The following is a 26,887-nucleotide window of genomic DNA, read 5'->3' on the forward strand; positions in this document are numbered from 1 at the left end:
CAACCTCTAACCCTAAATATATGTAGCTGAAATAATAACATACTATTATCCTTTTGATCTCTTTCTTCATTCCCCCCGACTCTGTTGTCTCCCAGTGGGGTAGGGACCTTTCCTTGCTGTCCTTGTACATGGGTGATGCTATGTTTCAATATTGCAAACACTAAATAATTTCCCAATAATTTATATAATGCTGTTTGGCTTTGTTCAAAAGTTTAGAATCTATTTGGGATACTGCCAGGCTTCAACCCTGCCTGGTACATTTATACATTCCTCAGGCTCGCTCTTCTCTCCTGTGTGCCTGTGTAGCTGTCAAGTTTTCCCTTTTCTTGCGAGGAAGCCTATTCAGCGTAAGGGAATTTCCCTTAAAAAGGGGGAGAACTTGACAGCTATGCAATAGATGTTCGTGTGTGTCTGTGTGTTGTGTAATTGGATTTTTATTAGTATTTGAAAGGCAGTTTATTAGTTGTTGCTTGTGCAGCACGTTTGTGATCTTGCTGATGAAAGATTCTGCGTTGAACTGGAGTGGAGTAGATTTAATAAATCTAACAACCCACCAGTGACTTGTTGCTGTTTAACTCGGTTGACCTAGCAACAGAGCCCCAGTCAACTAACGAGCTCCAAATTCCTCCTTTGGCACTTTCTTCATTAGTGAAATGGAATTTATGGCTTTCTATCTAGCATGCATTTTTTTCTGTGAAACTGGAGTCGCAAATGAAGAGTCATGGAAGTTTAAGAATTCCATGAGAGTCTGGACAGATGTGCAGTAATTAGCATTGGATTTTGGCTCACCTTTGTTTAGACAAATAGCTGACAATGTGCCATCAGCCAGGCAGTCGATTTACGAGCTTGGAAAGAAAACTGGCATGGAGACTAATTGAAAATTGGAAGGTGGTGGAAAGAACATTTGCATTGTCCCCCTGCATTGTGAACCTCCAAGGATTTCAGTTTCAGCTCTGGCTATATAACAGAAGACCACTGTGGGAAATGATAGTGGAAACGTAACACACTGGGTTCTTTCTAATGCTGCCCTTCCATCCATGGAAGGTTTTTCCATCCATCAGAGGCTTTTGTGAATGGAAGGAGGACAGAAGAGATTTTCAGAAATTTCCCCTTTCTCCTGCAGTCTCTGTTGCTGTCTTGGCACATGCTCCAACCTTCTTTCCAGAGTAAATTTCGGGGATGCAGTGGAAATGGGTGAAAAAGCAAAAGTCACCTACCTCTTGCTTTCATTCAAGGAATCCTCCACTGGATCAAAGTGCCTTCCATGAATGGAGGAACACTTGGATGCAGCCCGTTGACTGTAGATTGACAGCAGACATTTATTTCAGAACTTTTATACATATCTCCCAAGAAACAGCCAGTAAAATATGGCTCAACATTCAATTAGGCCATACCAAATAGCAGCAATGTTTTTTCAAAAAAATATGTGTATGAATTATTGCTGAACTCCCACTAGCTACTGGTTACTTGACATGCTTGCAAACACAGGTGGTCCCTATTTGTTCATACAGGATTTTGGCAAGGAGGCAAATGTCTCAGTGGGATTTTTGTGCGTGGAGTTCAGACAAATAAGCATTTTGGTGACCTGCAGTTCACTGAATAATTATGAGGTTATTCTGAATTCAATGTGCTGTACCTAAAATTATACAAGATCAAAAGTATTACATCCAGATCTCAGAATCCATATGACCAAATATATTTATACTCTTTAAGGTACCCAAGGGGTGGACCCATAAATGACTAAATAAGAAGCAGAGTTAAACATAATTTGGGGGGCAAAAGATATGCTTTCAGGAGTGGCCTAAAATTCCCGTCTTGGCATTTTTGTGCTATTCACAGCCTCATCTGCTTCTTTTTAAGGTTCTTCCTTGAGCCACCCAATCAGGGTTCACATTGCAAATGTGATGGTGTCATAATGCCTTCAGTCAATCAGATTTGTGCTATCGACACCCAACCGGAAAAAAAATCACTGAAAAAGGAATACTAGCTATATTTACAAATGCCTTCTCTCCACTTCCAACATTTTGGCTTAACCATACAAGAAGAGTGTTTTGGATGCAATCTGGTATCCAAACAAAATGCCCAAGGCATGTTTTCACTTGTTGGTTCACATCCCAGTGGCCACTAGGGACTGTTCTGGACTACCTTAAAAGTGTACCTATGCCAGGGTCGTCTTAAGCTTATGTGGCGCCATGATGCAGGAATCTCTCAGGCGCCCCCCACCCCCACAGGGGTCCCCCTCACCATCTGTGCCTCTGCGGTCAGAGGATTCCTTAGGGGCCCACCCAGCAGCCCCAACCCACTCGCCTGCCTGCTGCGTGGCTCACTGCCTTTCAAGCCCGCCTGGGGGGGGGGGACCAGGGGCGAACCCCCACCCGTGGAAGAAGTGCGCCCAGAGCGGGTGCTGCAGCTGCCGTTGCTGCACTTTCGCTTTCACCCGCGTACTTCGCTCGTGCGCAGCCCAAGGAAGCTGCCGCCGTCAGGGCCCTTTAAGAGCCGTGTGCCCGCCCAGCTGGCCTCGCTGAAGGAAGGGCTGCGCCCGCCCGGCAAAGCGCCACAGCCGCCACCTGGAGGAGGAGGAGACGGAGATGCCGCAGCAGCAGCATGGAGGGCGACTGCGCCGACGACTACAAAGCATTCGTGTCCCTGCACGGGCCGGCGATGCAGGCCCGCTACTGGCAGAGCCTGTGGCGCTAACTGGAGAGTGAGGTGGGCGCCACCACGGACGGGGGTCCCGCCCCTCAACGGAGGCAGCTCTGCCACCGCCGCCGGGAAAGGAGTGAAGCGGGCAAGGCGGACGTGCGGGCAGCTCTGTGTGCCTCCTCAATACGCCCTTCGATGCGCCCCTGCTGGGCGGGCGCCGTGGCGCATTGCGCCACCCAGCCCAATGGGAAAGACACCCCTGACCTATGCAATATATGTGTTTCCAGACATGCACCTATCATAGCTGCCAAGTCTCCCGTTTTCCCCGGGAAATCCCCGTTTTTCCAGCTGTTCCTAGCTGAAAAAACGGATTTTTTTGTTTTTCCCCGGTTTATTCTGGCGCGGCGGCCATTTTGGAACTGGACGGAGCATGCTCAGAAGCGACTTTTGATGCTGCTCTGCCCAGTTCCAAAATGGCTGCAGTGCGACTTCTGGCGCGACGGCCATTTTGGAACTGGGCAAAGCAGCATCAAAAGTCACTTCTGAGCATGCTCCGCCCAGTTCCAAAATGGCGGCAGCGCTACTTCCGGTCTGCTATTTCCGCCCGGTCCCTTATTTCTCTGACAGCAACTTGGCAGGTATGGCACCTATCACTTTCACATTTTACATTTCCGGGGTGCATATTTAAAATAATGTTACACACCACCCACAGTCTGTGCCGAGCAGTGACAAGATTCCAGGGGGTTCCAGGCACTCACCCAGGGTTTGTGTTTCCATTGGAAGTTAGGCATAGCAGAGACTGCAGCGTCTTTAAGATATATGGTTTAATTTACGCATATATACACCCGAATCCACTACGGAGAGAGTTCAGAGCAGTTACACCTCAAGAGGGTCCTCTTAGGAGCAGTAGACTTGGGTTTACAAGCGGAGGGACCAGCCATGCTGCCTGTGTCTCTGTGCTTTGGCACTTACTGTAACAACAACTTCATTGTGAGTACCGGCACTCCCCCCCCCTTAAAAACAAAGCAAAACAAAACACCCCACTGGCTTCTTCTGAACTGCATGGCCACCTCCCCACTTTCTTCTTGCCAGAACCACTTGCAGAAAAACAGCAACTGCCCCTTCCACTTACAGCATCACAACCTCTTGTTTCCCAAGCCTATTGCAAAGCAACCAGCTTTTCCTTTTATCATGGCACACTGCCTCACCATTGTCAAACAAAGCAGGTCTCTTGTGTCTTCAACGACCCACCCCATAAGTGAGCCATCACCAAGCTGGTCTCATGAGGAAGCCAGCTGGTGTTATTTCCAGCCCCTGCTAAACTCATGAATTTGTGATTTTGCTCAAATTCTAACCTTTTACTGAATCTAGAGGTTTGGGGCCTTGCCTGTCCACCAATTTATAACATCATCTTAGGAATACACCTAAAAACTGTAGCTTTATGAAGAAGTTTTGAGGTACTTAAAACGCACAGTTGCTCAGAGCCACAAAACAGGCATTGTGTTTGATGTTTTGTCAGATCAATGACAGCCTGTTTGCTAACCGTTATGAAAATATAGTTGTGTAATTTGCTCAGAAAATGCCTGTCAGCCTTTTTCTTCTTGCCTGACAATAGGTTTTGACAGGAAAATAACTCTGCTAATCATCCACTTCGGTGTCAACCATTTTGATAAATTGCTTCTGGGAAACATAACTGGCGTGCAGAGTGCCAAGGGTCACTTCAGGCCTTGCATTTTAGAATTTCACATATGTCAGATTAATTTCAAGGCAGCCACACTGTTTTCTGTGTACTGGAAACATTACCTATCCAAGCTTCTTACACATTCAAGGCACGATGTAGTGCCTGGTGCATTTAGAAATGGCAAGAAAGTCCTCAAAGGTTCAAAAAATGGGCACTTGGAAGGAACAGAAAGCCGACACTACTTCACTAGCTCTTTGGTTTTGCACTCTCTCTTCCCTGGAGGTTTCTTTTCCATGGTGTAAAATTATCATGTCTGTGGTGCAGCTAAGGAAAAGGTAAAGGACCCCTGGACGATTAAGTCCATCCAGTCAAAGGCGACTACGGACATGCGGCTCTCATCTCACTTTGAAGCCAAGGGAGCCAGCGTTTGTCCACAGACAGCTTTCTGGGTCATGTGGCCAGCATAACTAAACCGCTTCTGGCACAACGGAACACCGTGACGGAAACTAGAGCGCACGGAAACGCCATTTACCTTCCCGCCGCAGCGGTACCTATTTATCTACTTGCACTGGCATGCTTTCAAACTGCTAGGTTGGCAGGAGCTGGAGCAGAGCAACGGGAGCTCACTCCGTTGCGGGGATTCAAACCGCCGACCTTCTGATTGGCAAGCCCAAGAGGCTCGGTGGTTTAGACCACAGTGCCACCCACAGCAAAACTCAGTTTTGTCTGCTGGGGCTCCACATACTCTGCTGAGACATCACACTAGTCGAAGCGTGGTGAACTACCAACTGACTTCCACAAGTCCCAAACAACATCCTGGGAGATACATATATTTCTGATTGCCTGAGCCTTTCTGATGTTCACATATAACAGTACCCTAGTTTAGCTTGGATCCTGGATAACTTGTGAGATACTAATCTAATGAAAAATGCCTCAGAGAGATCCTGCTACATGTTACCGTGGGCGGGATGGAGGAAGCAAACAGTCTTCTTGGTGCACCCTTGAAAGGTCTTCCTCCTTCCTTTGTTTTTCTTGAAGATAAAACTTCACAGCAGCATTTTACAAGAAGGTTTAATGAAGACCAGTGTTTGCAAAACAAGGCAAAACCTCCTCCAATCCCCCACAGCACCAGACATCCTAAATTCATTAAGAAGAATTTGTACTCAGCTTAATCTTTGAAACCGTATAGGCCAGAGTTTTGCTTTTTACATAGTTTTGATGGTCTGTTGCTAATTTGAAAGGGTCAGCTCTTACAGCCAAGGTTTGTAGACCTTTGGACACTTTTGCAGGTTCACCTGCGTCACTGACTTTTTTCTGCTAATCAACCCAAAATGGTTATATGAACAGATCCTTAATGCTCAGCAGGGAAAGTTACATTTCTAAAAAGCCATTTTGGTGAACTGAGATGTTACGCATGAGGAACCCAAGTCATCTACTCAGACCTCGAATAGAAGCTGATGGGGCAATTCAGGCTGGAGTTGCAGAACCTCTGAGTGAACTCCAAATGGACAACTTGCTTCGACCAAGCTGAAATCAGGTCTTTTCATCTCCATTTGAGAGCTTAAAGGGCCAGTCTTCTGGCTTGAAGCCTAGTGCTCTATTTCCACTCATTTCACTCTTGCCTGGCTCATTGCCTGGACCAGTAATCCAGCAATGGGGGGCATGGGGTCTCCAGATGAAGAAGCAGTTGCCTCTTTAGGTGCTCAGTGGTGGTTGCCTCTGGGGCTTCCTGTGCAGGGCTGGATATATATATATATATATATATATATATATATATATATATATAGTGGTACCTCGGTTTATGAACACAATTGGTTCCGGAAGTCTGTTCATAAACTGAAGCGTTCATAAACTGAAGCGAACTTTCCCATTGAAAGTAATGGAAAGTGGATTAATCCGTTCCAGATGGGTCCGTCGAGTACTCAACCTGAAGCGTACTTAACCCGAAGCATGGGTGTAATTGGTTCCGGAAGTCTGTTCATAAACTGAAGCGTTCATAAACTGAAGCGAACTTTCCCATTGAAAGTAATGGAAAGTGGATTAATCCGTTCCAGACGGTCCGCGGAGTACTTAAACTGAAGCGTTCATAAACTGAAATGAACTTTCCCATTGAAAGTAATGGAAAGTGGATTAATCCGTTCCAGATGGGTTCGTCGGGTATTCAACCTGAAGCGTACTTAACCCGAAGCATGGGTGTAAATGGATCCGGAAGTCTGTTCATAAACTGAAGCGTTCATAAACTGAAGCGAACTTTCCCATTGAAAGTAATGGAAAGTGGATTAATCCGTTCCAGACGGTCCGCGGAGTACTTAAACTGAAGCGTTCATAAACTGAAGCGAACTTTCCCATTGAAAGTAATGGAAAGTGGATTAATCCGTTCCAGACGGGTCCGTCGAGTACTCAACCTGAAGCGTACTTAACCCGAAGCATGGGTGTAATTGGATCCGGAAGTCTGTTCATAAACTGAAGTGGACTTTCCCATTGAAAGTAATGGAAAGTGAATTAATCCGTTCCAGATGGGTCCGCGGCGTTCATAAACCGAAAATTCGTAAACCGAGGTGTTCATAAACCGTGGTTTCACTGTATATATATAGTCCAGTAGCACCTTAGAGACCGACTAAGTTTGTTCTTGATATAAGCTTTCATGTGCATGTACTGTATCTAAAGAAGTGTGCATGATACCAAGAACAAACTTAGTTGGTCTCTAAGGTGCTACTGGACAATATATATATATATATATATATATAGAGAGAGAGAGAGAGAGAGAGAGAGAGAGAGACAGACAGACAGACAGACAGACAGACAGACAGACAGACAGACAGACAGACAGACAGACTGTGTCAGACCAACACAGCTCCCTACCTGAATCGAGGGCTGGATATGTTTTGCCTCAGGCTTAGCACCAGGGACCATTGCTTATTCCACCTCTTTCCCTGCGGATTATTCTGCTCTGCTTAGCCCTTTTTCATCTAAGTCTACTATAAAACTAATGGAGCTTAAGCTTCAGGGCCCCTAATCTAGGAAGGGGCCCCAGAAGTGACTTTAAATCCACCCATTGCTAAGATCACAGAAGGGAAGGTCATCTCTTGCAAAGACCTGTATTTTGCTGACCGATGTTGGAAAGATCTATATCCTTTAGAACATCTACATTTCTTGTGAAGGCTTTACAGATTCATGTAACAAAACTTGAGGAGGGAACAGGAAATGATTTGTCCACTAGGGGTTGGGGAGTAGAAATGTTAACCATTATTGGTAGCAGTATTCCTGTTGCTGTTATTATTTTATGTGTGCAATGGCTGCTTGCTAAATAAACCACAATAAACCAAACTGACCGACTGACTGATTTTAGTCCACGTTGCTTTTTTAAAAAATGGGTCTAGTAGACCAAATTTGAGTCGCACGACTCAGATTGATTACTTTTTTGTTCTATATATTTCATCAATCCCAAAGTCAGTAGCACAGATGTTGTAAAGGTGTGATGATCTGTCATGGAACAACTCCATTGAAGAAGATAATAGTAGTTACCAAGACCTTGTTGCTGGTTCTGAAGGGATCCCCATAGCAGTTCCAGCTTCAGGGCCCCCAAAATGTACGTCCACCACTATCTAGGTCAGAGTCAAAGCTGCTGCTCAGGTTGGGAGTCATACACCCTGCTGGATCAGACCAATGGTCCTTCCAAGTCCAGCATTGAGGGTGGCCAGCCAGGCCCTCTGGGAAGTCCACATGCAGGACATAAAGGCAATAGCCATCTCACCTCAGCCCTGGGGTATTTGGAGGTTTATTGAGAGACCTATCTGTCTTAGGTCTGTCTTCTATGAATTTTTCTAATCCCATTTTAATTTTTTATAAGCTAGTGGCCATCGCATCACGTAGCAGAAAAATCCCATAAATTAGCTATCTTGTTGTCTGAAGAATGATTCTCTTTTGGCTTGTCCTGAATCATCTGCCAATGAGTTTTGCTAGATGGCTCCAAGTTCTAGTATTATGAGTTTGGGGCGGGGGGAACACTCTACCCCCTTTCTCAACACCATGCATAATTTTATAGCTCTCTGTCTTAAGACTTGCGGTTTAAGGGGCAGAAGGTAAACTTGCAGTCCTTAGTTTGACATCTGATTTCGCTAACCACATCTGCAAGATGTTCTGGAAACCACACTTTGAAAGGGGGGGGGAAGCTAGGTCATTCGCTTAAAAGTGTAATTTAAGAAGAAGCTGGACTGAAAAGGTTACTTTTGGTTTACATATACAAGATGAAGGTTTCCACTGCATTTAGAGTCTCCTCTTGAATAGGAAAGCAAGATTTATACCCACTAAGGCATCCATTAAAGGGCCACCATGAGAGAACTGCTAGCTATGAAATATAAAGCATTAACAGTGAAATACTATGCATGTTCACACAAAAGTGATCTTGATGGGGCTTAATCCAAAGTAGGTGTGGCTAGCATTGCATTCTAAGGTTTACCAATTTATCTGGGATTATGCTCCATTGAACTCAATGGGCCTTACTTCTGAGCAGACCTGCATAGGATTGTGCTGCCTATTATTTAAAGCTCCTGTAAACTCAAGTAACCACCCACAGAGAAAGCTCTAACTTTGCTTTCTTCAAATCTCTGTGCTTCACACAGTCACATTTTCAATTATGTTTTTTTTTCTTTGATTGATTTGTACATCCTATTATTATTCCCCATTCTCAAAAATGAACACACACACGCATATATATTTTAAAAAATCATAAACATCTTTTGGGATAGTCAGTTCTGCCCCCATTTGTTGCTCATGCAGCCAAAATGACAACAGTTGCAAATATGTGGGAGGTAATCAGCAGACTTGGGGCAACTTCAGATTTTTCAGAAATAAAAAAAAAACTGGGGAGGGGTTGATCACAGAAACATTCTAATGAGAAGCGAGTGTGTTCCATGCCCATGGAATACTGACTACCGGTAACTGTCAAGAGGTGGGAAACAGAAAACTGGGGGGGAGGAGAAATAGGAGTCAACAGAAAAGGAAGAGGGGCAGAGAGAGATGTGGGTTTGTATAGGGTTGCCAGACTCAATAGAGGACAGGACTTCTGTGCCTTTAATTGCCCTGCTCTCTTTCGAGTCTGGAAACCTTAAAGAGAAACCAGCAGACCCTTTGCTTGGAAATTAAACAAAGGGTCTGCTGGTTTCTATTTAAGGTTTCCAGACTCGAAAGAGAGCAGGGCAATTAAAGGCACAGAAGTCCTGTCCTCTATTGAGTCTGGCAACCCTAGGTATAAAACAGGTAGACAGAACCATCTCATTGTATGGATAGGTCATTTCATGGTTCATGCTGTGATGTTATTTTAAAATGTCCCCAAGAGCTAGAAGTGAGAGCTTCCCACAAAAATCAATGGGGAAATTCAAGATTTTAATACTGCTGGGATTAGGCACCAGGGTGTCTGCTGCCCCTCCCCCCACAAAAAACAGCCATTAGAAGACTGAACATGCTCATAGGCCACAGAATGATAAGTATCTGTTGGAAATGGAATGGGGAACTGGCTGGCTAATCATGTGCCCTCCTGCTGACCTTTGGCCCTTCCCCTACAAAAGCAGCATAGGATAATTCTGAATCTTGCTCATACCTAGAGGAACCTCTTTCCAGATAAGCAGGACCACATGTTATGCTAGCCCTCTGCAGACTGAAATATGTTATTAATGTCAACTCTTGTTTTCTGCTCTCTTTAAATTATGAACGTCGTTACGACAACATTAACTTTTGCAAGTCTCAGTAGCTGAACTTTTGTTTCCCCATCAGTCTGCTTTCAAACATCCTTTATCAAGTTAGGCGTTCCTGTGGAGCACAGGTTTAGGGCACCTTGTTTCTAAAGATGCATGTACACAAGGTTGGCTTCAGCAGCCTGCATGCTTCGTCTGATACCATGGCCTTAGGTCTCACAACTGACAGCTGCCTTGGGCTCCCTATTCATTTCTGACATACAACTCCAAGCAGTGCTGGGTCGTAGGGCGTGTACCCCTGGAGGCCACCATTTTAGTTTCCCACTTCCACAAAGGGGTGAACAAGCTGGGGCATTGTGGGAAATTAAAATAGTGGCAGAACCCAGCCATCTAGTACTGCTGCTGCCCACCGCATGGTAAGCCTGCCAGGACCCATTGACAGACAAGAGGACACCTGGCCCATGGCTCCCTCAAACCTGGAACTAGCAATGACTGTACAAATAGTAGCTGGAGAAGGATCTTAGTTGCAAAACATTTTTGGTTGGCATCCGTCTGTCTCAAGAGACAATGGAGTGTGCCTCTGGGGGTGAAGTCCAACTGCTGCTTAGCAGCACCAAAGTGACCTCCCCAGGGCTCAAGCCTGGGCAGTGTGGATGGAGGTCCTGGGCAACAATGCCCCCCTCTCAGCCTCCCTGATGGGGTCCAAAGGAAAACAGAGCAGTACATTTGGCACTAGCGAAAACATAGCATAAACAGTGAGCAGGCTGGTCTATAATTTCTCCCTATGGCACACTGATGTTGTTGTTGTTGTTTTGAATGGGAGTCCCCCCTCCCTTCCAGGGAGCATTCATTTGCTCCTGCGGTCGATCTAGTACAGTCCATTTTATGGCTTCAGAATTCTACCATCTCATTTTCCCACTTTACTGCGGTAGTTTCAGACCTGCCTTTGCATTCATGTCTCCCATTTGTATTTTGTTCCGAGGGTTATGCTTTTTTTGTTGGGGGGGGGGGGGATTAACAGGATTTATCCCTGGAAAAGACCCTGGTGTTGGGAAAGATTGAGGGTGCAAGGAGAAGGGGATGACAGAGGACGAGATGGTTGGAATATATATATATATATATAGACAGTTTACATAATATTGTTGTAAGCTGCCTCAGGCCTTGAAGCAGAGGAATGGGAATAAATTTTTTAATAAAATGCAATGTACAGTACAACACAACACAAAACACAACATTACAATAATGAAGTAGCTTTAGCTGAAGCTGTTGCTTGCTTTACTGGCCTTTCTGAAAGTAATACAGGTAATGCCATAAGCTATGCATACTTGCCTGGGGAAAAGGTCATTGAATTCAGTAGAACTTATGTTCAAATAAACATGGATAGGACTGGGATATTAATTTACTACAATTCCATCTAATAGATAGTTTGTCTGTTTTTGTCTTTTTAGGAAAAAGTGCTGTAAGGGTTATAAGTTTGTTCTTGGACAATGCATCCCTGAAGGTACGTTATTAAATTATTCTTACTTTCCAACACTTATCACTACAGTGGTTCTGTCTTCCTGTACTATAATAAATATGGGCTCAAATATTTGTTTCTCTACATGCTTACCTGGGAGTAAGTCTCACCGAACTCAATGCGACTACCAAGTATACATACATTGGGTTGGGTGGTTAGTGAGTATAGACCAGGCATAACCAATGAAGTGTCCTCCAGGCTTTGATGGAACTACAGCTCCCATCATCCCTCACCACTGACCATGTTGACTGGGGCTGATGGGAGCTGGGGTTCAACAATATCCGAAGGCAACCACATTGACTACCTCTTCTATGGAAAACATCCAGTGGCAGCTGTGTCCCAGTCACCATTACAACTCCATAATTTTAGACATTCACTAGACGTATCTGAGCTTGACGATGTCTCCTTTTGCTTCATAACAGTCTCCACATTATAGGCCTTCAAAGTCATGTGAATAAACCAACCTGAATTTACCATTTCGGTTTCTTACTTCAACCATCTCTTCTGGGGATGGATGGTAGGCAGGTAGCATTTATGCTCCTGAAACGTTTATTTGGGAGCAATAAGGAGCAGGTCATTGACGAAGATATAAATTGTGGCACTGCAGGCATTAGATAGCTTGGACAATTATTCTGATGCATAAAAGGCCTTTGCGGAAGGAAGGCAGCAGTCTCAGGGTCCACTCTGAAGAACGGCAATCTGTAGGCCAACCAGTAGAAGATTGTTTCACACCTTTCTTTGCTCTGAGGCTGAGGGGGCAGCGCTTCCCCTTTCGCTACTTGAGGTGCAACAGGAAGTGCCGCCCTGCCCTGCCATTGCCTGTGCTGCCCTCCCTGCCAGTATCACAGCCAATTTCAGTTCAGACCTCTCTGATTTTGGGAGAGATGTTGCATGCTGCACAAGATCTTACCCGAAATTGCCACCAATGCCAGCACCGCTTCTCTGCCAGGGGTGGAGGTGGCGAGGCAAGCAGGACGTCATTTTGGGGGCTTCTGCTGCCCGAGGCGGTGCCCTCCTACCCCCAATGGCCGTGCCTGAGTACCTACCTGCTTCCTACTCATGCCTCAGATCAGTCTCTGCTCTCCATTGTTCAGTACCTTGCAGCTGCACTGCTTCGACGGGAAAGAACTTGGCTTTTTAAAACACCCTATTTTCTATTATTTATTGTATATTATCCTGCCCATCCTCTCCAAGGATCTCACCTCCCTGTTTTATTCTCACAACATCCCTGGGAGGCAAATTAGTGACTGGCCCAAGATGGCTAAGCATGGATTTGTATCTGGGTTTTACCCTAACATTTTTGCGCATCACAACAATTGGCTCTAGCAGACACAAGCCCCTCCAGCAGGCATAATGTGCCACCTAAATGCCATCTTCTCCTCTTCTCTGACTCTGTGCTTCACCTCTTTCCTGGGCCCAACCCTTGGAGGCCCTTAGAAGACAGGGCTTTAAAACAATCAAGTATGTGGTTTTAAAAGGAATGGGAGTGTTAATTTTGCAACGCCTTTTAAAATACTGCATAGATGAGCCCAGCCGACGGTTTATCATTTATTAAAGTTTTACACTTACCGTGTGTTATTTGGAACAGTAGTGTTTTATGGGCTGTGTGCGCTCTGCTTTGGCAATCAAGGGCTGATCTTGTACCATTATGAACATTATGCTGCCAAGACTGATGCATGTGCTCAGCTCAACACACTCTTTTGCCTCTTGCAGTCAACAAAAGGGATTCACCTTGGTTTTATCAGGTTGATTTATTATTGGCAGATGTGCTGCTTTAGCAGCTCGGAGTCTTGGAAATCTTGGCAGCAGAGACGCAGAGCTGATCTTGCACTGGGGCAAAACCAAACTATGAATAAAAATCTTAGCAGGTGAGAAAACTCGACCGGTGACTCACCTATCTTGGCTCAATGCTGAGAAAACACTTGGAATTGTTTGCTCTGCAAAATCGAGCTCCAAATGGGATAGGAGCATTCTGACAACTGAGAGGCACTTTGAGTCCATCGTGGCTGCGCATTGCGTCCAGCTTCAATTCATGGTGCTGGTGTTAACCTTTAGAACCCTTAACGGCTTGGGACCTGTGTATCTCAAGGACCGCCTTCTTTTGTATGTCCCTCCTTGCATGCTCTGATTGTCTCCAAACTCCTTCTTCAGAACCCGTAACACCACAAGGCACACTTGGTGGTGTCCAGGGACAGGGCCTTTTCTGCAGTGGCACCTGCTGTGTGCAACACTTTAGGCCCCATCACCGTACTGCTTTTGACGGCTGGTGGAGACATGGCTGTTCATTGCTTAAAGGGGCCTTAGGCTTAATATTTCCTTTTGTTCTAACATTCTGAAGTTTCAATTCTGAGAGCTGTTTTGCCGTTGTTACTGTGGCCTTGGGTTTTATGCTAATATTTTGATTTACGATGTAAAATCTGAATTGTTCTGTATTTTATAACTGTTGCCGGTTTTTTGTTATTAAAAAAAATCGCCTTGAGTTTCTTCTGAAAAATAGGTGGGATAGAAGTTGTTGTGCTTAAGGTAAACAATTTAGCAATGAGAAGCCTGAGCTGCGGTGGAGCTCCGTTGCATCATACAGTCAGCACAATTGCAGTCAGCTTGGAACTGTAAGCCTCGAAGTCGATTCTGGATGCGTGAAGCAAAATAAACATTCAGTGCTGCAGTTCACAGAGTGATGGTTTACATGTTCTCTCCCTCTTAAATGGAGATTAGTTCCATGCGAGAGAGAAATGTCACACTTGAAATGCCAGCCATGGGTGGATGCAGCTGCCAATGCCTCCAAGCTGGTATATTACTTTTCCAGTCTAGCCCAATGAAAGGAGGATGCAAAGACCCTCTTCCCCTGGAGAAACGCCCCCACCCCCAAATGGCTGAATATGTATGGTGGAGGCCGTAGAAAGCAGCACAACAGCTCCATATCTCCTCCTAGCTGCCCTGTAGTATCACACAAACCATAGCATGATTGTGCCCTATGATTCCTTGTCCCCGCTAGCAACAGCCAGTGAATTGCAGCTCAGGCAGGGAAACTTGCAGAACATTAACCATCTTCCTGAATGCCTAAAGGGGCAAATGGGAATGCTCCCCACCTGGCTACCCCCTCACTGGTATCTGCACCACCCACCAGCCACACCACCCCCATATCAGTTCCACCCATGACCTTCATGTGGGTCTGAAGAGGGAATTTTCATGGCCTTAGAATCCTGCCCTCAGTCAGGAACCTTGCATGGTCAAAGGGTGGCCCATCGAGTCCAGCAGCCTGTTCACACAGCGGCCAACCGAAAGCAGGACCTGAATGCCACAGCACTCTGCTCATCTGTGACTGCCTCTGACAGCGGAAGCCTGAAGAGCCACTGCCTCCTGAAATCTACTCTCAAAACCCCAAAGAGCTGTTGCCAGTCAATGTAGAAAATATTGAGCCAGATGGGCCTTTAGTTTGGCAGGGGGTATAAAGCACCTTCCTACATTCCAACAGTGTGTCTCCCCTCTTTCAGCTGATCCTACGTATCTCCAGTTGCATCTAGTTCTGCCTTTATGCTACATCGTCCTTGTATCCTGTAAACCACCAAATTTGGTTCTGGAAATAGCATTGTGGGAGGTGTACAGTGCGGTCACTAAACTGTGTGCAGCTTCTCCACAGTCCAACAGTTACAACCATCTACGGTTCTTAGCTTAGTATATTTCTTTTAACCAACTTTTATTCGCAGAGAACTTTCTCTGGAGTTCCCCCCCCCAAAAAAATAATAATCCTGAAGGTGATGGAAGAAAAACAACATCATTGTGTAATTACATTTATCTTCTTTTTCTTCCAGAGGTATCTGTTTCTTTGCCTGTTCTTTTGTCAAACATAGCAACCCAGTGTAAAAAAAAAAATTGAGGTCTATGTTTTCTTGATTAGTAACGGGAATACATTGGTAACTGAAGGATAAACACTAATTTCCCATTACTTTTTGCGTGTTGTACAGTTCTAATAACAAGAACATTTCTCTCTCGTTAGATTATGACGTCTGTGCAGAAGCTCCTTGTGAACAACAGTGCACAGACAACTTTGGACGAGTCTTATGCACATGCTACCCTGGTTATCGGTATGACCGCGAAAGGCACAAGAACAGAGAGAAACCCTATTGCTTAGGTGGGTGGAAAAGATTGCACCTGAAATTAATTCAAGGTTACTTGCCATAAATTCAAAGAAACGGATTTGTATGTGCTTCCAAAATTTGGTTAATTCAGATTATTATTATTTTTAATACATTTTTTCATTTGTATTTCTGATACATTTCAATATCAGAGAAATGTAAACAAAAATAATGTGAAAAGGAAAGAATCTCTGGAATAATAAAAAGTAACAATTTTGAAACAACAAAAACAACAACCAGAAAACATTCCTTAACCGACTTCCCATCCTCTCCTTCCATGGTTCCTTTTATCTCTTCTTTTCCTCGCATTTTCTTGGTTCATGCTATCTATCACAACTTATATAAACTCTAGTTATTTCTTACACTGGTGAGAATCTTACCATCCTGCTAGGTTGATTGCCTGCTTGTCATACTTTTTCATATATTCAATAAAGAATATCCAGTCCTCCTATATCTTTTATCATTTTGATTCCTTATTCTAGTGGTCATTCCTGCTAGCTCTGCATATGCTAACAGTTTAATATACCATTCTTCTTTTATTGGTACCTTACCGTATCTGTTTTCCATTTTTGCGCTAACACACATGCAGCAGTTGTTGCATATAGGAACAAAAATCTCTCTTTTGGGGGTAACTTCTGTTGTTATTAACCCCACAAAAATCTTCTGGATTTTTAGAAAAGGATTTTTAAAACATTTTTAAAAGTTCATTATAGATCATTTTTCAATAGTTTTAAATTATGCTGGACGACCACCACATGTGATTAAAAGTTCCCTCCGCTACCTTGCATTTTCAGCAGTTGCCCTTTCTTGATTTTGACATTTTTGCTAGTCTATTTCAACCCTGGATCCCAATAACTCATTTTTAAACTGCAAATTTTGTTCTGCGAATCCATATTTTTAAATCTAAATTAAATGTTGCATTCAAGTGATGGTAACTTAACCAATCTGTCACTTGATCTTTTATCTCTCTATACTGTTTCAATTTATATTCGTCCCCAGTGACAGTTAGCAAGTCTCTGTATGTACTCCAATTTTTCTGTACAGTATATTATTATTTTTTCCTTGCAAGGGCTTCTGTTGGTGACGGCCACATTGGTGTTTTTCTTTCTAATGTTTTTGTATTTCCCCCATACCCTATACAGGTTTTTCCTAATTAAGTAGTTTGAGAAACTCTCATATATCTTGGCCTTCCTGTACCACAGGGATGCATGCCATCCAAATTTTAGGTCATGCCCTTTCCAAGCTGTTCTTTAGTAAAATCCATTCTTTCAACCAACATAAACATGATGCGTCAAAATATACAGTAATCATGATTTTATGTTTTATCCTGGGTTTTCTCCCCGTTAAATAAACTTAGGTAGATCTTGTTGCCATTCCTTAAAATTTCAGGTGTCATTAACTATAGGTGCAGTCTGAAATAGGAATAGCATCTTTGGGAGTATATTCATTTTTATAACTGAAATTTCACCCAGCAATGACAATTGCGTTCTACTCCAAATTTGCAGATCTTTTTTGATTTCTTTCCAAACCTTTACCAAGTTAATTCAGATTAATTCAGATGCTGCCTCCACCAACATGGCCAATGGTGAGGGATGGTGGAAGTTCAGAGTCCAACATTGATCTGGAGGACCATATGTTCTCCATCCCTGATCTAGAGGGCCACAGGTTCTTGTCTAACCTGGCTGTCACTATCTCTCCAGCAACTTAGAGGTATTTCTCATCACCTGCTGTCTGAACCTTTGAACTGCAGGTGCTGGGGGTTGAGAGTTTGGAATCTGTTGCATGCAACACATAGTTCCACTGAGCAGTAGTCCCTCACTAATCGAGTGCATTTAATGCAACAGTTTTAGAAAACCTTTATTTCTGATAGTTCCCTCCCTTTTTTCAAACCCATCCCCTTTCAGATATTGATGAGTGTGCCACAAGCAGCGAGCCCCTCTGCCCCCACATCTGTGTCAATACCCTTGGCAGCTATCGGTGTGAATGTAATGAAGGGTACATCCGTGAAGATGATGGGAAAACATGCACCAAAGGAGAGAAAGGTATTACATTGCTGTTTCTTAAATTATTCTGGCCCAAAGGGATCTACTGTGCACTGATAAAATCAATGAAAAGCTCCAAGCCTAAAGACCTTTGCTCAGAAGGAAGTGCTATTAAAATTGCATATTTTTCCCTCCAGGTCAGTTGATTCAGAGCTCTTGCCGTTATGTTATGAGCTGGTTGTTCCAGCTCAGACCACATGGCTCTCAGCAATTTCTGGTGAAGCTGGGTTCCCAGAATGCATTGTTCTTCTGCATATGAAGCTGAAGTCATAGTCAAGCTGAACTATTCTGCCTTGTGAAGTCAGCTGAAGCTATCTATGCCCCTGGTGTGTCAGCTGTCTTTACTGAAAACATGGTCCTTTCTTGGCTGACTTCAGTTACCCTTCCCCCAGTAAGAAAACGAGACTAGCTAAACCTTGTTCTTGTCCACAAGTCACAAAAAAGCAGAGAATCCATTCTTTACAGACATTTTGAGGGCAGAGGGTTCCCATAACGTTGGAATGTCTAAGATCCCAAAAGTACTCTCTCGCTTGGACTACTGCAATGCGCTCTACGTGGGGCTACCTTTGAAGGTGACCCGGAAACTACAATTAATCCAGAATGTGGCAGCTAGACTGGTGACTGGGAGCAGCTGCCGAGACCACATAACACCGGTCTTGAAAGACCTGCATTGGCTGCCAGTACGTTTCCGAGCACAGTTCAAAGTGTTGGTGCTGACCTTTAAAGCCCTAAACGGCCTCAGTCCAGTATACCTATAGGAGCGTCTCCACCTCCATCGCTTTGCCCGGACACTGAGGTCCAGTGCTAAGGGCCTTCTGGCAGTTCCCTCGCTGCGAGAAGCCAAGTTACAGGGAACCAGACAGAGAGCCTTCTCGGTAGTGGCGCCTGCGCTGTGGAACGCCCTTCCACCAGATGTCAAAAAGAAAAATAACTAGCAGACTTTTAGAGGACATCTGAAGGCAGGCCTGTTTAGGGAAGCTTTTAATCTTTAAGAAATTAGTGTATTTTAATATTTCTGTTGGGAGCCGCCCAGAGTGGCTGGTGAAACCCAGCCAGATGGGTGGGGTATAAATATATTATTATTATTATTATTATTATTATTATTATTATTATCATTATCATTATTATTATTATTATTCAGCCTCCTTTTTTCAATCCAGCTTTGCAAAACCAAGTGGCCAGGTGACAGAGTTTCTGCACCTTTAATAGCTATGCAGAAGAAATATTTTAAGCAGGTATAAATTGTCATGAAAACTGACTAAATGGCAACACCTGCTAAGATGCCCTTATTCACAGGAATAAGTGGCAGTATTCACCTATGGTCTGCAGTCACAATGTAGTTGTTTCTAGCTAGTATTCCAGTCCACCACACATGATAACAGGATTTTCTCCCTCTGACTCTTAAGTCTACTGTTTGAAACAATCTGCTTAGGAATGCCATCTTGTGGCAGATAGAAGTTCATGCGCCATTGTCAGCCTACAAAAAACCATTTACATTGCAATAACCTTTCCAAAATAGCTGGCTTAAATTGCAGTGGAGTTTAGGTCTTCAAGGCAGATCATCTGATAAATTCTTTCTTACAATGTTAATAATATACTGATTTTTTTAAATTAAAAACAACAACACAACACCAGTATCTCACCCAATCTCCAAAGATAACACACAGGATGGAGAAAATGAATTAGTGTGTGTTTATTTTACAGCGCCAGAGGGATGAAAGCTGTCTGCTGCCCTTAGCCGTCTGTGAATTTGAGCTGCAGGTTTGAATATGGGGAGGGGCACCAAAGAAATGGACCATCTTTGTGACATGAAGATCCTATTGCATATTGTAGAGAGGGCACGGCATAGCCACATAATCAAATGAATACTAATGGCAGATAATACAAGGACAGATGATAACATAAGCCTTGGGGGTGGAGGGTGGGGAATGTATGCAGGCACTCAACATTGAAACAATGGGTAGAATTCAACATTGTGCTCTTTGCATTGTTTCATCTGCTCAAGCGTTTCCGTTTCCCAGCTGAATAGGTCCCCCCACTCCCCACCACCAATATGTGCTGTTTTGGGGGTTCTCTGGACCCCTCAGTGGCCCATTGTGGGGGTATGGGAAGCCCATGGGAGCACAAAATCCTCACTGTGCAAATGGAAGTCCTTGAGCAGGGGTTTTGCTGATGGGGCTGGCTAGGTGAATCCCACCTAAGAACTTCAAGCAAATGTACTGCCCCATCAAACAGTATTATCTTAGGAACTGCTGCTGGGCTCATTTTCTTATCTTCAGACAAGAAAGAACCAGTTTTCAGTAATGATAGCACACACACACACACAAGCTTCAGCTGACTTCACAAAAGAAGAATAGTTCAGCTTGTCTGTGACATCAGCTTCATATGCGGAAGAGAAATGCATTCTGGGAGCCCAGTTTCGCTGTCAGTGTGGTGGCAAATAATTCAGAAGCCTCTCATCCTTCACACTTCTTCTGTAGAGTTTGGCACAGAACTTTGAGAGCCTCGGCTGTCATTTTTATTAAAACAGTTTCTAGTACCCGACACTGTGGAAGAAAGCATAGGAGCATTGACTTATTTCAGCCCCTCTCTGCCTGGAAAAACAATTCAACTTTTGGGGGGAGCAGAGTTTGCATTTGCATTACATCTGCTGTATGCTGAAGTTCAATCCTTGTGCGGAAGATGGAGGAGCTTAGCAGGTGTGGAAAAGATGTGGTTTTGTATGACTAGGCCCTCATTAGTTCCTGCCCATCTTTCCTATGTGGCAGGGGACGGGGGACGGGCTCCATTTCTCCTGTGACTGTGTGACTCTTACTGGGTTCAGTGGTTTCATAGAATCATAGAATTTTCAGTTGGAAGGGACCCCAAGGGTCATCTAGTCCAACCCCTTGCAGTGCAGTAATCCTTCCCACAGCCTCTATGAGTACAAGAAGCAAATATTCATTGGACCTTGCTGGCTACAGTGCCTTACTTGCTAAGAACAGGAAGTAAGCCTCTCCCTCAAGCTTTTATAGGGATCAGGAAATGCCACTTGACTTGCTCTGGTGTTGGTGCAAGTAGTCTTCCTTGGCAGATGAAGTGCCTTTCCCTTACTGTTAACTCCTTTGCCAAAGATGTGTTGTGGAAGATAAACTGATCCCTATACCTGCAATCCGACAGGTCACTCATTGCAAGCTTTAGCCTTTGCTGCCGGGAACCAAGCGAAAAACAGCCCTAAACATTTTGCTACTGGCCAGGAAGCTACAACTGCTTTATGGCCTCTGCCCTCCTTTATCTGATTCTCACCTTTTTGGAGATCGCATCCTTGGGTTATGACCTCGGCTGCTGCCAGTGCAAGTTGTGGGGCTTAACTGATGCCTTTGTAGGGTTCTGGTGAATGTCACAGGCTGCTGTGCCTTAAATTTCCATGCCATTACTTCTTCTGTGCAAGCAGCACAGGGGGGTGCAAGTTAGTTCTGGGCCTCAGACCCTGGCAAGGGAACTTGCAGCTTGTTGGCCGGGGGGGGGGCAAACTATTGAGAAAGCCTCGTAGAATCAGGTGAGGAGGAGAACTTGTAGATCATCCCTGTTGAATGCACAACCTGCATAGAATCATAGAGTTGGAAGGGCTCCTGAGGATCATCTAGTCCAGTCCCCGCAATGCAGGAATATGCAGCTGTCCCATACGGGGATCAAACCTGCAACCTTGGTGTTATCAGCACCATGCTCTAACCAACTGAGCTATCCAGGCTGAGCAGTTCATGATGCAAATATGTAGCATCCGTGGCAGATGATTGTCCCGCTTCTGTTAAAATGCAGTCGTGCCTTGGACGCCGAACAGAAATCCATTCCGGAATCTGTTCGACTTCCAAAATGTTCAGAAATCAAAGTGCGGCTTCCGATTGGCTGCAGGAAGCTCCTGCAGCCAATCGGAAGCCACAGAAGCCCACTTGGACATTCGACTTCCAAAAGAATGTTCAAAAACTGAAAAACTCACTTCCAGGTTTCAATCGTTCGGGAGCCAAGGCATTCGAGATCCAAGGTACAACTGTACCTCCAACAAAGGAGAGCCCCTTTGCCTCAATTTACCTCTAGCCTCAACCTGATTGGTGCCGATAATAAGAATTAATAAGCACATTCAGTGATTTTTCTTCCTGGGGGCACACAGCACCAGCACCTTTTTTCTAGAAGAAAAGCACTGTTTAAAAATGTGGCCCTTATTCTGATACTTCTTGCGTTCTCTTGTTATTCTCTGCATTTCAATGGCTCCGGCAATGTACCAGTAGACATTTCAGGGTTACCTTTTTTTTGCAATTGTGGCTCTGACCCTTTCTGCCATTAAGCATCCCATTGCGCAGCAAACATAATCAGTGATGATAAAGGCCGGCTTTGTGCAAATTGCAAGCAAAAGGTCTCGCTGCATGAGATATTGGCACAATTTACAGCATACAAAAATTGGCCCTTGAAGGGGGATTATAAATCACTGTGGGTCCCGTACAGTAAAGACTCAGATAAAAGTAGAGAGGTAAACACTCTCCTCCCCCCACCCCCCAAGATATAAAAAGAGTTTTACAAAAGGGCATTAAGACCTGCTAACTGGAAACAGCTGCTGCTAAGACTGTTTGCAGCGAGCTTACGCTGGATCTGTGCAGCCTTTCATGGTGATTCACAACTGGGAAAGGTTGTTAATACCGAGGGCACCTCTTCCTCTCACGGAATGGCCAGGAAGGAAAACTTCAAAGGCTCATCACCACAGCACAGCTTTCTTTGGCATTTCTCTTCCCTTCTTTGTTTTCTTCCCTCTTGGGGGGGGGGGGATGCACTGGAATATTTGCTTTCTCTCTCTCTTTCCCCCTTTTTGCAGGGTTTTCTGAGAAGGCTGATAACGTGGTGAAACCAGGGACCTGCTGTGCCTCTTGCAAAGAGTTCTATCAGATCAAGCAGACAGTGTTGCAACTGAAACAAAAGGTACAAGAGTCAGTGGCGGAGGAATGGGGTGCGGGGGGTGCGGTCCGCCCCGTGTGTCATCACTGAGGGGGGTGACAAAATGACAAAAAGATGAGTTTAATTTTTTATTTATTTACAAAATGGGCTCACAAAACTTTTTAGCTCAGTCAACAAATGTAATGAAATGCGGCTGGCACTGGCTGCCACACCGCAGGGGCCGGCACTTACTGCAGGGCCTGCAACGTGCCCAAGTCACGCAACTCTCCTGGGAGTAACATGGTGGCTTGGGTGCCTGCAGGCTCCATGCTGCCTAAAAGGGCAGCATGGGACTTGCGTCTGCCCTCCACCTCTCCCTCAGCCGCCCTACAGCTAAGGGGGAGGCAGCGGAGAGGATCCATACAGCCATAGCTGCCAAGTACCCCGTTTTCCCCGGGAAACCCCTGTTTTTACTTACCTTTTCCCGGTGGTCCCCCATATCACTTCGTTTTTCTCCATTATTTTCTCCTGCCGGCGGCCTTTTTTTTCTTTCTGATTTGCCCTTCTAAGGGCACCAAAAATGGCCGCCGGCGGCTTCAAAAGTCGCATCTACGCATGTCCGGAAGTGCGTAGACGCGACTTCCAGTGTCTGCGCCGGCCATTTTTGGTGGCCATAGATGGGCGGAACGACACCAGAAGTTGCATCGACGCACTTCCGGTCATGCGTAGAAGCAACTTTTGAAGCCGGCGGCAGCCATTTTTGGTGCCCATAGAAGGGCAAAGCGACACCGGAAGTTACGTCGACGCAACTTCCGGTGTCACACGGCTGCCAGTCCCGGATTCTGCAGTCCGGGACTTGAAAGGTAAGCATACAGCGCGCACTGCCCCCAGGTGCAGGGTGTGCGCACCGCACTAGGCACCCGAGCGGCAAGCTATGCCGCTGGCAAGAGTTGAGAAAAAAGACAGAATGGGCTTGGCCAGAATGAAGTTTCTAAATAAGATATTTCCTAGGTTTGCTGCAGAACAGTAAACCCGGATATAGAAATTCAGCAAGTGAATTTGTCTTCTAGGGAAGTGGTGCAATCTTGTTCCTTGGAGGCTTTAAAAAACACAGTCACTTGGAGATGTTTTTATAAAAGATAGTTCAAGAATAATCTTAATTTAGGGCAATGAGTAGTCCTAGAACCAGATTATCGGTCCCTTCCAGTTGAGTGACCAGTTTTACAAGAGTCAGTTTAATCACATTTTGTATTTACCATATTTGGGGGATACATTAATAGAATCCTACATAATGAAGTTGAACTGTAAATATTTTTCACACACTATTTTCTGATGTAAGGGTAAAGGGGCCCCTGACCATCAGGTCCAGTCGTGTCTGACTCTGGGGTTGCGGCGCTCATCTTGCTCTATAGGCCGAGGGAGCCAGCGTTTGTCAGCAGACAGCTTCCGGGTCATGTGGCCAGCATGACAAAGCTGCTTCTGGCGAACCAGAGCAGCGCATGAAAACGCTGTTTACCTTCCCGCCGGAGCGGTCCCTATTTATCTACTGGCACTTTGATGTGCTTTCGAAGTGCTAGGTGGGCAGGAGCTGGGACCGAGCAACGGGAGCCTACCCCATTGCAGGGATTCGAACCGCCGACCTTCTGATCAGCAAGCCCTAGACTCTGTGGTTTAACCCACAGATGTAGAAGAGGTTAAATCCTCAAAGGAAAGAGCATGAATGCTATGGTTTTTTAATGACAATCAGTTCTAGATTATTTTACGGGCAAATAATTCTTTCAAAACTATGTGATGTGACAGATTACCGGGGGGGGGGGGGGAATCTACACTTGGCTTCGCACCATCATTTCCCTCCCAACACAACGTACTTATCTTTTTTATAAAATAAAATAAAAATCACCCGTAACCGATACACATGTGAAAACTTGAGTTTTGTGAAGGTTGACATGTGTGTTTTGCATGGGATTGTTTGGAAAAAAAAATAGATTAGGTGTGGTGGATCTTGCTATTCAGCTAAAGGACAGAAGAGAAAGAGTCCTTTTCCAGGGTTTTGTTATTTTGTTTTCATATAATACTATGAAGCCAATTTTATTCTGTAAAACCTTCAAAAGAAGAATACGCAAGAGAACCGTGTTGTGTTTTATCTCATGCAACAGAAACTCACCCTGGCCAATATCATCTGATAGCATGATGTTAGGCTAAGCTTGAAACTCTAGGCTTGGAATCTTGGAGGGTGGGGCAAAAGGCAGCTGAAATTTGGAGTGATTTCAAGCGGGGCGGGATTCCTAATATGTTTGGGGGGCTTTTCGGGTGGCAGTAGATGTTCTGGGGTGTTCTAGGTGTTCCAGAAGCCACCATTTCCCTACCCCCAAGAAAATGCAGCAGAATGACACTACAGTGCTGGGTTTGGAGCAGTATGGGGAAATAAAATAAGAGCTTGCAGTGAATGGTGTGTGCACAGTGCAATTGGGGCTGCAAAATAATAGAGAGGTAGTTGAGCTCAGCTGCTGCCTGATGGACATGATGGTTCTGGAGTTCTCAGAAGCTTACTGTGTATGTATGCATTTATTTGCTAAATTTATATCCCACCTTTCCTCCCAAAGGAGCCCAGAGTAGCTCCTTTTTTGGAAGTTCGTTGGATAGAATATCAGCCGTGTTAGGCAAATTTCCCTGGAACACAGCTTGCTTGCAATCACCGATCTCTCCCTGCAGTGTGGAGTGCTTGGTATGTTTTCCAGGTCCTGTTCTCAGCTCACATTATATCAGAAGAAATCCTGATACACCTAGAGAAAAGCCACTGTGAAGCAAGTCCTGAATCAGGCATAGGCAAACTCGGCCCTCCAGATGTTTTGGGACTACAACTCCCATCACCCCGAGCTAAAAGGACCAGTGGTCAGGGACGATGGGAATTGTAGTCCCAAAACATCTGGCGGGCCGAGTTTGCCCATGCCTAGGATTCTCTGCAGCACTCAGGGATTCTATGCAGATATAATGGAAATAATTCCTCAGAGATTCAAGTAAAAAAAAAAACCTTCTTCCCCATCATCCCCCTCGAAAGAGTTGCAAAACTAGTCAGAGAGAGCGCCCTTTGCCAAAAGAAATAAATAGCAGGCGATCCAGGCATGCAAGCATTCCCATGTGTGGAATAGCTCTCATTGCACATGTTGCTTGCACAGATACATGTATTTAATTAGAAATAAGTGTTAGCCTGGACCCAGGCGATCCATCGCCAAGCCAACTGATCAACGGTTTCCGCACGGAACTTCTTCAAAAGTACAACATGTAACGCAGGCCATGGCGGGGGTTAGATCTCATTTCCGTGACTGTTGTCCCTTTTGAAAATATTGTAGGGAGGTGTTTTGTTTCTTTATGGAGAAAGATTCAGGCATGAAGAGAGACTTGGGAGTGAGATCATTTTCAAGAGCGATTCCAAGCCTGAATCAAGAAATGGAATGGAATAGAAATTAGATCAGTGCATGCTCATGTCTGGCTAAGATGATAATATTCATCATGAAAGCACAGGGCAGATGCTTCTGACCATGAGATAGTGAAGAGAGAGCAGACAGGAGTGTGTGGGTGGTTTAGCATACATTGCATGAGCTTCAGGGCCAGGTTGAATTTGCAGGTTGGCATCTGTTGCCCCTACGTGTCCTTTATTAAAGTGCCTGTGTTATCTGTTAGAGATAAATAAATGAGTTGGCAATAAAACTAAAATTGCATTTGTGTACACTCAGCAGGGGGAGAAAATGTTCTCATCCTGTAAGTATTCTGAGCCCTTGGAAGGGAAAACACCATAGTTCAGTGCTTTGAATGCGGAAGATTCCAGGTTCAGTCTCTGGCACCTCTGTTTGGTCTAATCCAGGCATCCCCAAACTGCGGCCCTCCAGATGTTTTGGCCTACAACTCCCATGACCCCTATCTAAGAGGACCAGTGGTCGGGGGAGATGGGAATTGTAGTCCAAAACATCTGGAGGGCCGAAGTTTGGGGATGCCTGGTCTAATCCAACAGGGTGTTTGTTATTCCCATCAGCCCTGATCATTGGCCACAGTGGCTGCATTGGCTGAGGATAATGGAGGCTGGAATAAAAAGGATTCTGGGTGGCTGTAAGTTTCAGGCCCCTGGTTTAAGCAATCTGTTGTAACAAGATTGAATAAGAGCTCTGCTGAAGACTTTGGGGGTGGCAAGTCAGAGCAGACAGTAATTATTATTATTATTGTTGTTGTTGTTGTTGTTGTTGTTGTTGTTGTTGTTGTTGTCATAGGTTCTTGCGGCT

At 44.8% G+C, this 26,887-nt stretch overlaps 1 protein-coding gene across 1 annotated transcript in view; it reads left to right on the plus strand.

Annotated features, from left to right (window-relative positions):
- Window positions 1-26,887, plus strand: part of CCBE1 (collagen and calcium binding EGF domains 1) — a 139,080-nt gene that overhangs the window by 102,068 nt on the left and 10,125 nt on the right. The window contains exons 3-6 of the mRNA XM_035100415.2: window positions 11,466-11,518; window positions 15,531-15,665; window positions 17,574-17,711; window positions 22,555-22,658. Of these exons, the coding sequence (XP_034956306.1) occupies window positions 11,466-11,518; window positions 15,531-15,665; window positions 17,574-17,711; window positions 22,555-22,658 (430 nt within the window). The remainder of the gene's footprint in view (window positions 1-11,465; window positions 11,519-15,530; window positions 15,666-17,573; window positions 17,712-22,554; window positions 22,659-26,887) is intronic.

Source organism: Zootoca vivipara, chromosome 11 (genome assembly GCF_963506605.1).
Source record: "Zootoca vivipara chromosome 11, rZooViv1.1, whole genome shotgun sequence".
NCBI lineage: Eukaryota > Metazoa > Chordata > Lepidosauria > Squamata > Lacertidae > Zootoca > Zootoca vivipara.